Consider the following 15,203-nt stretch of genomic DNA (forward strand, 5'->3'; position numbering starts at 1 on the left):
CAGAGGTGTGTTGAAGTCCCCTACCATGATAGTGTTACTGTTGATCTCTGTCTTTATGTCAGTCAATACCTGTTTCATAAATTTAGGTGCTCCTTTGTTGGGTGCATAGATGTTTATTAGGATTATTTTCTTGTTGGATCTATCCCTTTATTATTATATAGTGCCCATCTTTGTCTTTTAATATGTTCTTCATTTTAAAGTCTATTTCGTCAGATATAAGTATTGCAACTCCAGCTTTTTTCTTATTTCCATTTGCATGAAATATCTTACTCCAACCCTTCACTTTCAGCCTGTGTGTGTCTTTTGATCTGAGGTCTCTTGTAAACAGCATATACAAGGGTCTTGCTTTATTATCCACTGAGCTATCCTATGTGTCTTGATTGGAGCATTTAATCATTTAAAGTGATTATTGATATGTACATAGTTATTCCATTTTTTAATTTGTAGTTAGATTGTTTTCATCTTTCTTTTATTTACAGAAGTCTTTTCAGTATTTCTTGCAATGCTGCCTTGGTGGTAATAAATTCCTTTAGCTTATTCTTTTCAGGGAAGCTCTTTATCTCACCATCAACTTTAAATGATAGCCTTGCTGGATAAAGCAATCTAGGTTGTAGGCCTTTGTTTTCCATCACTTTGAGTATCTCCTGCCACTCCCTCCTGGCCTTCAATGTTTCTGTAGAAAAGTCATTTGATAGTCTAATGGGAGTTCCCTTGTATGTAACCCTCTGTCTTTCTCTTGCTGCTTTTAGGATTCTCTCTTTATCTTTAAGCTTTGCCATTTTACCTATAATGTGTCTTGGTATGGACCTGTTTGGGTTTATCCTGCTTGGAACTCTCTGCACTTCCTGGGCTTGTATGTTGGTTTCCTTCATCAGGTTAGGGAAGTTTTTGAACATTATTACTTCAAATATGTTCTCATATTTGGTCTGGATGAAGTCCCCTGTGTTCCCCTTGCTTCCTCTCTTCACCTTCTGATATTCCTATGATGCGCATGTTGTTGCGCTTGATGTTATCCCAGAAGTCTCTTAACCCATCTTCATTGTTTTTTGTTCTTTTTTCTTTCTGTTTTTCTGTTTGGGTGATCTCTGCTAACTCGTCTTCTAAGTTGCTGATTCAATCCTCTGCTTCATCTAACCTGCTGGTAATTCCTTCAAGTGAGTTCTTAATTTCGATAATTGTGTTCTTTAGTTCTAACTGGTTGTTTGTTATGATTTCTACATCCTTCTTTATGTCGTATCTAAGCTCCTTAAACATTCTTCTCACCAGTGTTCTGAACTCTGTCTCTGATAGGTTGGTTACCTCTGTTTCATTTGGTTCCACTTCTGGAGGTTTCTTCTGTTCTTTTATTTGGGACATGTTTCTTTGTCTCCCCATTCTCGCTGACTCCCTGTGTTTGCTCTGATGTATTAGGTAGATCCCCTAGAGTTCTTAGTTCTTGTTGGGTTATCTTATGTAGCATGTGTCCTTTATATTTGACTTGGACTACTTCGTTCTTCTCTTCTGCGTGTGCTCCAAAGGTGACTCTTGTGTTGTGTATATTGTCCTGTTCAAGAAGACCTTTAATTGCGTTTTGCATGTGAGTAGGTGGGGTTAACTCCTAGGCTGACTAGTTGTGAGACTAGGCTCTGCCCACCACAGGGTGTCCGCAGGGTGCGTGAGGGTTGACCACTTAAATGTGGTTTGGTCCCTATGGGCTCTTGTGCCTGTAGAAAATTCCCTCTGGGTGTGTCACTTATAAGTCAAATCCGGTAGTACTCTGGTTTGGTCTGTAGTTGGCCTCTGGATATGTTGAATCTTGTGCCTCTTGATCTGGGCCCTGGTAGGGCAATTTCAGAACAAAGCAAATCACCAAGCACAACAACAACAACAAAGAAAAAATCAAATACATTCACATGTAAAAACAACCGACAACCCCCACTCAACACAGGCAAAGATATCAAAACAAAGCAAAACAAAAAGCAGCACCAGTCTTGGCTTAAGCCCACCAAGTAATCTCCAGGTTGTCCTCTGCTGTACCAAAGAGTCCCCTGCGTATTGTGCAGGCAGAGCTGGTCACCTGGTGCCCAGAGTGACTTTGGGACTGTAGATTTAAATGCGTGGGGCTGAGGGGTCTGGATGGTAGTTTTTACAGTCAATGCAGTTTTTGCCCTTGCCTGCACATATGCACACTGAGAGTAGCAACACCAGCCCTGTGTCCAGTTCTCCTGAGTCTTAAGGCACTTCTTCCGTGTGTGTGTGTGTGTGTGTGTGTGTGTGTGAATGTGTGTGTGCGCATGTGCGTGTTTGTGTGTGTGTGTGTGTGCGTGTGTGTGCGTCGGGCGTAGATTTCTCAGCTGCTAAAAGCCGGAGCTGCCTATGCCACTTACTGCTGATTCCTGGGAGTGCCTCTGTAGTTGCACTTGCCCCGCCCTAGGCAGGCCAGAAAAGGTGAGGGGCGGGATGGAGGGGCCTTCTCTCTCCCAGCCCAGCCGTGTCACACTCTTCCTGCAGGCCAGAAAAGGTGGTGACTGGGGATGGAGGAGTCTCTTCTCTCCTAGCCCAGCAAAAATCACACTTCCCAGCCTCTTCCCTGGGTCAGAGCTGCCTGCCAGTCTTCCCAGAGCCTGAGCACTAAGGTTCCTCTGTAATCTGACAGTATTCCTCAGTTCAGGGGCCAGTTTAAGTCTCTGAAAGTGCAGGGGTACGATTAGAAGAATGGGGGGGAGGGGCCCAGGTATGGAGTTTGTGTCCTTTGTCCGGCCTAGGGCCCAACTGGAGGACCCAGCTGAGGTTATTGCCTCCAATGCTGGATATTCTGCCCCCTCAGCAGGAGAGATCAGCTGTGGGACGCAGGGAAAGAGCGCACCTCCTGGCTTTTGTGTTCTCTGTTCTGTCCTGAGATCCCCTGCGTCTCTGTAGCTGCGGATGCCGGCCGCGTTTCCACCACCGCAGATGTGGTCCACGTCTCCACTCCGCTCCCTTCCCTCTTTCCCTGCTCGCCCAATTTGCCCACCTGCAAGTAATCCTTGCACGAGTCACTTAGCTGTTCTGCGTGATGAGCAGAAAGTACTTTGATGGGTTATATGTCCCATTTGTGATAAGATCCGGAGGAGAATTCAAAAAGTGTGCCCCGCTGCCACCCTTCCTATGATGTCACTCTCCCATGTGTATTTTTTGAGGGGTGGCATTTACTTTTATGGGTTTTTAGTGAGACAAAAAACCAATCTGACCTTTTCACTGTTAACTATTTTTTTGGGGGGGGCATCAATGCTGTTGTTTATTGCACGGAATGGGGATGTGGGGATTAGTGGGGCATGGGTGGCGTAGTGGGGAGTGCTGCTGCCTCGACTTGTCAGTACATTCATAACGAAGGCAGGGACCCCCAAGCCTCGCCCCAACACCCATGTGCAGCCAGGACTGCGAGCCCCTGGGTGCCAGGCACTGGAAGGCTCTGTGTGCCAGCTCCAGGGAGGTCACCATGGCACATGCATAGTGGCTTGGTCGGCAATGGCATGAGCGCGATGGAGGGAGCGGGAAGCCGGCGGGCCACGTATTGCACTTACACAGAGTCCCCCTGGACGGAGGGCCACTAAAGAGGGCGGGGGCAGGCAGGACTCCACGGCCATCTCCTCCACAGCCATCTCCTCACCTCGATGCCCCAGTTTCTGAGGCATCGAGGTGAAGGAGCCCCCTCGCACGCTTGCGAGGCCACTGCTGGGGGTAGGGGTGATGCGGTTGGGCACAGGGTCATGAGGGTGGACGGCGGGGGCTCGGAAGGGGCTGCCCCACTGGCAGGTCCGCCTGTCCAACTACAACTACGTATGGTATGACTCCTCTATGGCTCATGGGGTGGGTGGCCAGGGCAGCGCAATGGCATAGCTTTGGTCTGGATGAAGTCCCCGCCCCTGCCCCACTCGGGCCCGTGGGGCCATGCAGCGAGGGTCACAAGTTGGACAACAGGCGTGACCATGCAGAGTCCAGCAGGTCGAGACCTCCACCTGCGCCAGGCGAGGCTAAGTTCCTGTGGTCCCCGCTGGGCGCAGCTGCCTGGGTGTGGGCCCCAGTCCTAGTGTGAAGCTGCTGACCGTATGCACTGGGGCTGCAGGGCCAGGCCCAGGGGTGCCATGGGGCAGCCAGGGCTGCAAGACAGAAAGGTGCCAGGAGCAGGTCAGGCAACACGCTGGCAGTGCGGTCCCTGCGCAAGGCACAGCTGGAAAGCTAGGCGCGCCACTGTAGGGTGACGTCCGCGGCACTCGGAGTGGCGGGTGCACAGGAGGAGGGGAACAGCTGGCAGTAGATGCAGGCCCCTGCGAGGCAGTGGCAGCCGAATCAGGCCCGGGGGCAGGCGGCGCACAAGGCGCAGGCGAGCCGAGCTCCAGCACTCCACTAGCGGGCGCCACCTGCGGGCAGAAGCTCATGGCCACCGCCTGCTGAAACGTGGCGATGGCTGAGGTGACCTGCAGCAGCAGCAGCAGAAAGAGGCCGATGGGCTGGCCCAGTTCGGCCTGCTGCACCATCTTGCGGTCGTACTTGACAATCTGGATGATGGCATTCTCCTGATTGTTGAACACCCCTAAGTGGAGGTCATGCTGGACCTTGTGCAGCAGGATGCAGTTCTTGCTGATCCGGTCCAGGCAGTTGATGGCCACGGTCTCGAACGCCCACCACATCATGGAGTACTCCACCAGCACCTCCTTGAAGTCCATGCTGAAAGAGTACAGACGGCAGTAGATGTCGGCCGGAGCCCTCGCTGTGCGTCAGCGGGCGTTAGCAGGCAGATCTCCCCAAAAGAGCCATCGGACGGCTTCATCTCCTTGTTGCCCTTGGTGAGCACGCTGAGCACGCCGTGCTAAATGACGTCCATCTTGCCAATGGTGCCCTCATGGATGGTGATGTCACCCGGCTGGAATACCTCGAATTTGAGTTTGGTCAGCATGGCCGTGACAGCGTTGGCGTCAGCATTGGCAGACAATGGCATCAAGGCCTCCTGCTTCCCGCAGGGGCCCGGTGAGCTCACCCAGGATGCTGTCGTCGTCGTCAAACATCTTGCCCTGGTAATGGTGCTCGTAGTAGCGGATCTTCCCGCGGAAGGCGGCAAGCAGCTTGTGGAGGGACATGTACTGCTCCACCTGCTTGTGCTTCTCTGGGTACTGGCGCCTCGAAGAGCCCAGCGACGATGAGGGCGGTGGCGTGGCCGATGAACACGGTGGCACCCACGATCATAGTATCGTCAGCCAGGTGTCAGTCATGCTCTGCAGCACCTGCTGCCCATACCCAGGGCACAGCATGTGGCTCATGGCGATGAGCAGCACGGAGGGAGACAGCTCGCTCCACGAGTGGTTCAGCATGCCGCTGACGGACACCCAGCAGTCGCGTGGTAAGTCCCAGGAACTGCAGGCGGCCGTCCAGTGGCACAGCAGCAGCGTCACACTGAAGAGGTTGCAGATGCGCATGGCCGCGCTCGCCAGGTCATAGGTCATGTGGAAGATGTCCTCCCCTTGGTGGGTGTAGCGGGTGAGGCGCGGCAGGCGGAGCAGGCCGAGGATTCTCGGAAGCGCACGCTGTGCAGGGCGCGCGCCGTCTTGTAGACCTCGGAGTCGATGCCCTTCTCCTCGAGGAGGAAGATGTAGTCCACGGGGATGGAGGACACAAAGTCCACCGCAAACCACGTACGCAGGTACTTCTTGATCTTCTCGGGTCCAGGATGATGTCGGCGTTGTCCTGGATCACGAGGCTGGTGCAGAAGTTAAGCACCAGGTCCAGGAGGAAGAACGCGTCCGGGACCACGTGGATCATGGTCCAGGGGGCCGTGGTCTCGTCCTTGAAGAAGGTGGTGCCCACCGGGATGATGATGAGGTTTCGCACCGTGAACAGCAAGCAGCGTGGTGAAGTCCCAGGAGAACCTGCAGTCGCTGTCCAGGTGGACGAGCCAGGCCCCCGCCGACCTGACATGCTCCTCATGCTCCTCCTCGCGCTCTGCGGCCGTGTGGCTGCTGAACGTCTGCAGGAGAACTTGCTGATGCCGGCCGTCGGAGCGCGCTGGCCTGGCTGCTGTGCGGCTCCCCCCGGCCCGCCTCCTCACTGCTGGCCTCGTCCGCCCCCGGCACGAGAACTCACCTTGGGCCTCCAAGCCGGGCCCTCGGGGCTGCCCTGAGGCTGCACGGAGCCTCGCAGCGCCCGCGCTCGCCATGAGGGCTGCCCTTGGCTGTGCTCGCCACTCCCGGGCTGCCCGGGCTGTCGCACGAGCTGTCGCGACTTTGGAGCTGGGCCGGGGCGCCCCTCTCGGCTCAGGACGACTGCTGGAGCTGCGCAGGCCCGGGAGGGGGTCGCGCCTGGGCTCTCCCGGGACCACTGCCGCCCCCGCGCGCATCCATGGCGAGGCGGCGCCGGGCAGTGAGGAGCAGAGCCGCAGCCGCCGGCCGGAGCCCCTCTGTTCACCATTAATATACACCTAGTCCTGGTATCCCGGCATCTGGTGGTGGTCACTAGCTCAGTACCATTCAATGTCAGCAAATAATTTGAACAGATTTCATTTCTGATCTTTGATATCCTTTCACATCAAGTCTGTATTGTGCTTTTTCATCATAGTTTTTCTATTCAAAAGTATGCAGGCTTTAGCTTTTTTCTTGATGTGGCATGGTTATGTCTCTTCCCTTTGCTTTTCCCTATAAATTAGAATCTGTACTACAAGGCGGTTTCCATGAACCAAGCTCTGACACCCCTGTTAAATACATTGCCAGTGATGTGTCAGTGCTTTATCTCTACTCCTGTACAGTCAGTGGTGATGGACTAGGTGGTGTGTTCAGTATGGGGTTATGTGATACCTCTCAAATCCTCTCGGTTGGTTGAATTGAATAGAATTTAATGTATGCTTTATGTTATATCTTTAACATATCTTTAACATATGTTATATCTTTAACGTGATTCTTCTGTCACATTGGTGCCCTTTGGAACTATCAGGGTGGGGTCACTTCCAGACTATTGTGTTCTGGCTCTGGCTTCTCCCGCTTAAGGCCAGTGCGTTCTCTGTTCCTCTTTTCTTCCTGGTTTTGCACTTTTGTTGTCTCCCCGGTCTTAAACTTACCTTCTTCACTTTCTTATTTTTTCCATGTTCTTTTTCTAGTTCTATTTCCCTCATTTTTCCTCTCTTTGAAACCAGCAGAACTTAGCTTTTATAAATATCACCATTCTTAAGTACTTATTTTCTTTTTAGAATGGCAAATAGTAGACCCATGGTACCTGGAATCTTAGAACCTTTGGCTCTTTATCACTTTCATCACTGTACTTGAGTTGCTTATAAATGTTCTGGATAGCTGGGTGTATCAGAAACCTAAGCTTTTGATAAGTGGGATTTCAGAGAACAGAATTCATTCACCTAAAAGGTTAATTCTTCATGTTGTTTTATCATAAATATATTCTGAAGTCAATTGTCAGAACGCAGAGTAGATGGCCTTTTTCCTGTTACTATCATGTGTTGTCCACCTACTATAATTTTGTTGGCTGATTAGTGTTGCTCTTTCTTCTCTTTAAGTCAAGAGGTGTTGCCAAAGATTCATGAAGATAAACATTACCCTTGTACGTTGGTGGGGACTTGGAACACGTGGTATGGCGAGCAGGACCAAGCTGGTAGGAAGCAGAAGTCTTTGGAATAACACTTATTCCTTAAGCCTTTACTGTAACAACTTAAATAATATTTAACTTAAAGCTTGTTTTTATAATCAAAGCTTTCCAAGTTCGGTCTAGTTTTATGTTTGAAGAAATTTCTCCAGTAATTCATTGCAAAACCTCCTATTTTTATTGTTTTTAATGTTTCAATCTGTTATTGAAACTTTGTCATGTAACTCGTAGGCCAACACATGGCACATTTCAGTTTTGTAATGTGTTAACATTATGCGTATCTAGACTATTTTCAAGGTAAGAGTATGAAACTCTCAATTTACTTTATCTTTTAAAATATATTCCAGTCCACCTCTGGAGGTATGAAGGAGGCTATCCTGCCCTCACGGAGGTCATGAATAAACTCAGAGGAAATCAGGTAATGATTTTGAAAAATGTTTACTTATACTAATGATACAGTAAATATTAGTAAAGAATTAAATGACTATTCTGTCATCAATTTTTTTAGCATTAGTAAACTGCTTTTTGGTAGGAAAACTTATTATTTGAACTCTTGACATTGTATTCAAATATGAAGTAACCAGTTGTAATACTATTAAAGTAACAATTCTTATTGTACAAGTCAGTTGTACTTTGAAATTGATAAGCTAGTACTTTGAAACTGGTAGGTCAGCATGGTGGACACAGCCATCCCTGCTTTAGAAACCTTGGGCTAACTTTGCTATCCTGTCCCTCTCTTCACTAATAGGTGCATGTCAAACAACCATACATGGTTAGGAAAGAAAACCTTTTGTATAGCTTCCCAGTCCAAATATAAATGGCTTTTGAATTATTTGATGTTTTGTAGTCTCTACCTCTATTATGCTGTCAAACACTGTTAGGAGAACCTAAAAAGTGGGAAATTAAATTTGTTTATGTTGTCATATAAATAATTAGGATGACCCATGTAGTTCATCATCTAAACCTAGACACTTGAGAGTGAAAAGGAATGCTAATAGTCATTACGGCAGTTTGACAAGATGTAAACTGGGATTGTCTCAGGCCAAATGGGGCTCTATTTATAATAGTATTATAGAAGGGGTATAAATGTTACTAAAGTGGGCTTATGTATAAATATTAGAAGATTTCATCAGCACATTTTTTTCTGTCAAAGGAATTTATAGAATTCCGGAAGGCAAGAAGCAACATGCTTCTCTCTAGGAAGAATCAGCTGCTGTTAGAATTTAGCTTCTGGAATGAGCCTGCTCCACGGTCAGGACCTAACATATATGAACTCAGATCATACCAACTCCGAGTAAGTACTGAAATACAAGTTACCTGTCCCTCATTCTTCTGTGAAGAAGCATGAGCACCCCTTAGTGCTGACCTAAAAAGTTGAGTGTGCATTCTGTGATATACGAGTATGTATCTGGCATATTTTCACAGGCTTCTTTTCTCCCCTATCCAGTCCTCCTCTTACTTCCTTTTTTAAAAAATCTTAATTTCTCATTCTTTCTCTTCTGCTAAGCTCTCTCATCTTTTATAATCTTATACATAACATGTATTATTTGACATTTTTCCATATGGTATTTCTGTTTTTAAGAGGAAAGATCTAAAATGCAGGACTAAGTACATTATGTAGCACCTACGGTATTGTAATTGAACTAAAGCAACTAATAAATGTGTGATTGTTGAGTAAATTGTACAGAACCATTAGATTAAAAGGGAATAAATAATATTTTGTGAGACTTTTTAGATATTTGCCCACTAAGTGACTACTAGAACGAAAGCCCCAGATAGCAACATTGTTAAAAGGAATACATATCAGTAGATCTCAGTGGTGTAACAATCACCATTATACTGGAAAAAAGAAAGTGATGTCCTTATTAAGTATAGTTAAATTAAACATTTTTTAAATTTTATTTCACAGTCTGAATGGGTACCAAGAGTTTAATCATGACTTAAGTCATGGGCCTAACTATGGTTATGATAACTATAATTTGAATGACTTACAATATATGTAGTCTGCCTATAGGAAGCCATAGAATATTACTCCCACTGTGGGAAAGGTATGAACACAGTGAATAATATTTTTTGTTACATTTTTTAATTTGTTACATCTCACATTGTTAAAAGTTAAATTTTAAGTTAGTTTTGTCATTTGATATTTTTACACTGCTGTTCCATATTTCTTCACAAAAGAAATAACAAACCAAAATTCAAATTTCTTTTCAGCCAGGAACTATGATTGAGTGGGGCAATTACTGGTGAGTATATTACTAAATGGTGAGTTTGTAAGTCTTGTTAATAGATTATATTAGGGCATAGTGTTAATTCTAGGAATAAAATCTGGGGATGATGCCATGATTTGATACTCGACTGTTATTTTGTTTGACATTTGTATTATGAATATTTTAAAACATATACAAAACTAGAGAGAATAATCCCATGGATCTCCCCCTTACTTAGCTTCAATAATTATCAACACATAGTCAATCCTGCTTAAGTCTAACTCCCCCAACCCAGATGATTGGGAAGTAAATCCCAGACAACATACCATTTCATCCATAAGTATGTTAGTATATCTCTGTAGGAGATAAGGACTTTTTTTTAAACAAAACCCATTGTTGCATGAGGTTATTTCACATTCTTGTTGGACATTGTTTTCTGAAATGTTGCTTTTGTCATGTAAACAAAGCACCACCTTGATACGGTAGCTTCTTTTTTTGTTGTTCTTAGTTTAAGTAACAAAATACCAGTTTTTCCCCCAACCAATCGACAGATTCAACACAATCCCAATCAAATTTCCAGAAGGCTTTGGAAATACAAAGGACCCCAAATAGGTAAAACAACCTTTAAAAAGAAGCACTAAGTTGGAGAACTCACACTTCTCGATTTCAAAATTGACTACAGAACTAAGCTAATCAAGACAGCATGGTACTGGCATAAGGACAGGCATACAGATCAATGGAATCAAATTGAAAGTGCAGAAATAAACTCACATCTATGAGCAGTTAGTTTTCAACAAATGTAGCAAAGCAGTTCAATGGGAACAGGTAGTCTTTTCCCAACACTGGGTGTGGAGACAACTGGTACCTTTGGAAAAAGATGAATTTAGACCCCTACCTCACTTTATATACAAAAATTAATCAAAAATGAATTGTAGACTTAAGTGTAAGAGCTAAATATAAAACTTTTAGAAGAAACATAGGAGAAAATCTTTGTCACATAGGGTTAGGTAATGAGTCCTTACCTATATAACACCAAATCATGATCCACAAAAGAAAAAAACTGATAAAATGCAATTCGTCAAAATTAAAAACTTTTGTAATTCTTGGTATATATTCAAAAGAATTCAAAGCAGCATCTCAAAAAGACATTTGCACACCCATGTTCATGGCAGTATTATTCACAGTAACCAAAATATGGAAACAACCCAAATATCCATAGACAGATGAATGGATAAAGAAAATGTGGTATTTACATATAATGGAATGTTATGCAGCCTCTACAAAGAAAGAAATCCTGCCGCATGCTACAATATGGATGACTCTTGAGGACATTATGCGAAGTGAAATAAACTAGACACAAAGAAGAATACTGTATGATTCCACTAATACAAAGTATGTAAAATAATCAAAATCATAGAAACAGAAAATGAAAATGTGGTTTCCAGGGGCTGGATGGAGGGGAGTTAGTGTTTTTTTTTGTTGTTGTTTTGTTTTTGTCTTTTTTTGTTTTTTTTAAATTTTTTATTAGGGAATATTGGGGAACAGTGTCGTGTTTCTCCAGGACCCATCAGTTCCAAGTCAAGTCATTGTTTTCAATCTAGTTGTGGAGGGTGCAGCTCACTGTCTCATATGGGAATCGAACCGGTGACCTTGGTGTTATAAGCACTGCACTTTAATCAACTGAGCCAACCGGCCACCCCGGGAGTTAGTGTTTAGTAGGTATAAAGTTTCAGTTGTACAAGATGAAAAAGTTTTAGAGATCTATTGCACAGCAATGTGAATATATTTAGCACTATTGAACTGTACAGTTGAAAATAATTGAGGTAAATTTAATGTTATGTTCTTTTACTACAATAAAAATAAATAAAAATCATAAATTAAAAATAATTTTGAAATGGGCAAAGGATTTGAATAGACGCTTCACCAAAGGCGATATAGAAATGTCTAATGAGCACATGAAAAGGTGCCAAACATCCTTAGTTATTATGGAAATGCAAAGTAAAACCACAGTGAGACACCACTTCACTAGAGTGGCTGTAAACTAAAAAGACATGCAAGAGCATATGTTAGTGAGATCATGGATAAATTGGTACCCTCATACATTGCTCGTAAGCACATAAAATGGTGCCGCCACTTTGGAAAACAGCCTGGCAGTTCCTCAAAATGTTAAGCATTGAGTTACCATATGACCCAATCATGATTACGTACTCCTAGGTATATATACCTAAGAAAATGGAAGCATACAGCGATTCAACTCAAACACGATGATGACAGCATGTTTCATAATAGACAAAAAGTAGAAACAAGCTGAATGCTCATTAGCAAATGAATGGATAAACCTGCATATCCATATAATGGAATATTATTCAGCAATAAAAAGGAATAAAGTACTGATACATACTACAATGTATATGAACCTGAAAAACATGCTATATGACAGAGTCCAGTACAAAGGAGCACATATTCTATGGTTCCATTTGTATGAAATGTCCAGAAAAGGCAAAGCTGTAGAAACAGAAAGCTTAGGGGTTGCCAGGGGCTGGTTGGGGACAGAAGATGACTTCAGATGGGCACAGGGATCTTTCAGCACAGTGAGATTGTGGTGATGGCTGCACAAATTTGTAAGTGTGCTTTAAAAGCAGGGAATTGTACACTAAGGTGGATTGAATGGTGTACAAAATATACCTCGATAAAGCTGCTAGTGATATACCTCACTTAAAAAAATTTATATAAGAATCCAGGAGTGATTCAAAGTTAGGAAATGGGTTGATATAACCCAGTCGAAGCTGGAAGAGATGCCCACACATGCTCTGGCACGTTTCCTCTTGCCTTTGTTAAAGCATTTATCACCCCCAGCAGAATCTTCGCTTTCCAGTTCTACAACTGTACCAGACCTGGTACACCATCGGTGATCATGGAATGTTGAATGGGTGGCAGGAACGAGTGGTTACGTGAGGGAAAAAACAGGTCAATCACAGTTGCCAAAATAGTAAACAATCTGTATGCCTTAGTGGAAAAGATTATAGTATATTCATGCAGTGGAAGCTTACACAGCAGTTAAAGTAAATCTGGTCTGTTCCTGTTAATGGATAAATCTTGAAAACACCAAGCTAAGAGTTCATTAAAGAACAATATGTACAACATGATGCCTTTTATGTAAATTTTTAGAAAGATATAACAAAAAAGTTATATAGGTAAGCTATTTAACAAGAGCTATATAAAAAGATATAACTTGTTTATGGATACATGCATATGAAGTAGAAATATAAAACCATGGAGGAAGACTCTTATCTTCAAAAGAGAGGTAACTACTTCCAAAGAGTTAACTGATGGGGGAAAGAAGAAGAGGACTGGCGTGAGGAGGAATATAAAGGAAGCTGCAGTGTTCATCTCCTTTTGAAAAGATCAGAAGCAAATATAATAAAACGTAAAGTATTAATGTTTTAAAACCTAGGTGATTGGAATGGTTGAAATATTCCTTAATTAAATGAAAAAATCATCTTAATGTATGTTCAGAAGGCATTTGGTAAGGATTGACACCAGATTTATTAGAGATAATAATTCCTAATTAAACACCTTAAAATTAGGAATACAGAATATTTTATTTAAATCGGGGGTTAGCAGACTTTTCTGTAAAGGACCAGATAGTAAATACTGTAGGCTTTGTGGACCCTCCTGTGTTGGTCACAGTTACTTAACTCTGCTGTTTCAGTGCGAAAGCAACCATGGGCAATTTGTAAATGAGTAAGTGTGACTATGTCCCAACAAAAATTGATTTATGGACGCTGAAATTTGAATTTCATAATTTTCATGTGTCATGAGCTATTCTTTTGATTTGATTTTTCTTCAAGCATTTAAAAATGTAAAAACTATTCCTAGCCCCTGGACCATAAAAACTAATTTCAGAGGGTGGGATTTAGCCCAAGGGCTGTAGTTTGCTGGCCCTGATGTAAATAATAAAACTATCCATCTCCATTTTAACAGCATTAAACTTAATGATGAAACACAGGAAGCATGCTCATTACCATTAAAACAATACTACCAACTTTCACCATTAGAGTTTTATGTTGTTTTTGGAAATCCTGACTATTGTAATAAGAGAAAAGACAAACAAGATATAAAACCTCAATAATTAAGAAATATAAGAATACATTATCGCCCATTAGTCAGCTGTTGACCCTTTGTTTCTTTAACTTTAAGTGAGAAACTGTGACTTTCACTTACTTTCAACTTACATATGTTCTTTTTTCTGTTATGAAATTTCTCGCATTGGACTAGATAATTTTTAAGATCGCTCTAGCTCCAAAAAAATGGTCCTGTGATCTTTATTTCTAATTAATTTTTTTCTTGGGTCATCAAAGGCGAAACAATGCAAGCTAGAGTTTCTTTTAATTTGAAAACTAATAAATAGATATTTGATTGTATATATGGGAGGAAAACTCATTTTCCTCTTACCCTTCTAAGTTCTGGCTGGGCTCATAATCTAATTAACGAGAAAATGACCAAATTTATTATGTATGTATGTACCTAGGGGGGGTCTATAAGAATATGAGACCCCAGGACAGATTGGGCAGTTAAGGCTTCTCTGCCATCTTGAGCCAGGGAGAAGGAGGATTGTGGTTTGAGATTTCAAAGGGCAGGAAGGCAATTCCAATGGAGATGAAAACAAATGTTTGGTAAATGTTTGCTGGGCCATCTTTACCGACAGACACAGAGAGCTTTGAACAGATGGGCTTTGCTAGGTTCCTCCCCATCTATCGCAGTTCATATTGCACTATACTGTGTTTCCCCGAAAATAAGACCGGGTCTTATATTAATTTTTACTCCAAAAGACACATTAGGGCTTATTGTCAGGGCATGTCATCCTGAAAAATCATTCTAGGGCTTATTTTCCGATTAGGTATTATTTTCGGAAACACGGTACTTATCTGTGATGAGAGCTCCCTTCCTGGATCAGGTCCTCTATCTAAATTCCTTTAAGCAGTTAGGGGGAAGGTCAAAGGTTTCTCCTGAGCCTTTCATTTCTTAAAAATAACCCTCTTAAAATGATGTCCCAAAAGGCATATTTTGGGGTTGCAAACTCTGCTTTCATACACTCCTATTATAGGTATATCTTATTAAGGAGAGAGGGCTTACATATATAATTTAGTTGCCCATAGAGTAGGATCACTCGAGAGTAGTTCTATTTTTGCATGCTACGAATTAAAACTTGCCCACCATGGAATCCATGAGGAGGTTATTCTTCAGTTATTTTAAAAATTAGAAAGTCAGTTCAGCATTGAATTTATATTTTGGCACATAGGTAACTGTTGTAAGATGGTGATCTCTTGAGTACATGCTTCTGATTACTACCTGCTGAGGCAAGTGTATAGTTTTCTTTCCCTACTGTAACTGAAT

The 15,203-nt window shown here is 43.3% G+C and overlaps 2 protein-coding genes and 1 pseudogene across 5 annotated transcripts in view; 1 reads left to right on the forward strand and 2 right to left on the reverse strand.

Moving 5' to 3' along the window:
- The window catches only part of SEPTIN14 (septin 14), a gene marked incomplete at both ends in the record, with an annotated part of 390,465 nt that overhangs the window by 295,432 nt on the left and 79,830 nt on the right, over positions 1 to 15,203 (reverse strand). The window lies entirely within an intron of this gene.
- Positions 1 to 15,203, forward strand: part of NIPSNAP2 (nipsnap homolog 2) — a 39,866-nt gene that overhangs the window by 14,866 nt on the left and 9,797 nt on the right. For 2 of the 3 annotated variants that reach the window (XM_081053027.1, XM_081053028.1), the window contains 4 exons: positions 7,511 to 7,605; positions 7,944 to 8,014; positions 8,750 to 8,890; positions 9,811 to 9,842. In XM_081053027.1, coding sequence (XP_080909153.1) covers positions 7,511 to 7,605; positions 7,944 to 8,014; positions 8,750 to 8,890; positions 9,811 to 9,842 — 339 coding nt within the window. The remainder of the gene's footprint in view (positions 1 to 7,510; positions 7,606 to 7,943; positions 8,015 to 8,749; positions 8,891 to 9,810; positions 9,843 to 15,203) is intronic. The other variant, XM_081053029.1, reaches the window with a different exon arrangement.
- On the reverse strand, positions 3,922 to 6,353 carry LOC308500147 (potassium/sodium hyperpolarization-activated cyclic nucleotide-gated channel 2-like; annotated as a pseudogene). Its single transcript has 2 exons — positions 6,312 to 6,353; positions 3,922 to 6,242 (listed from the first exon to the last, which is right to left on the reverse strand). The product of its transcript is annotated as a potassium/sodium hyperpolarization-activated cyclic nucleotide-gated channel 2-like (transcript).

Source organism: Rhinolophus hipposideros, assembly GCF_964194185.1.
Source record: "Rhinolophus hipposideros genome assembly, chromosome: 7".
Classification (NCBI taxonomy): Eukaryota; Metazoa; Chordata; class Mammalia; order Chiroptera; family Rhinolophidae; genus Rhinolophus; species Rhinolophus hipposideros.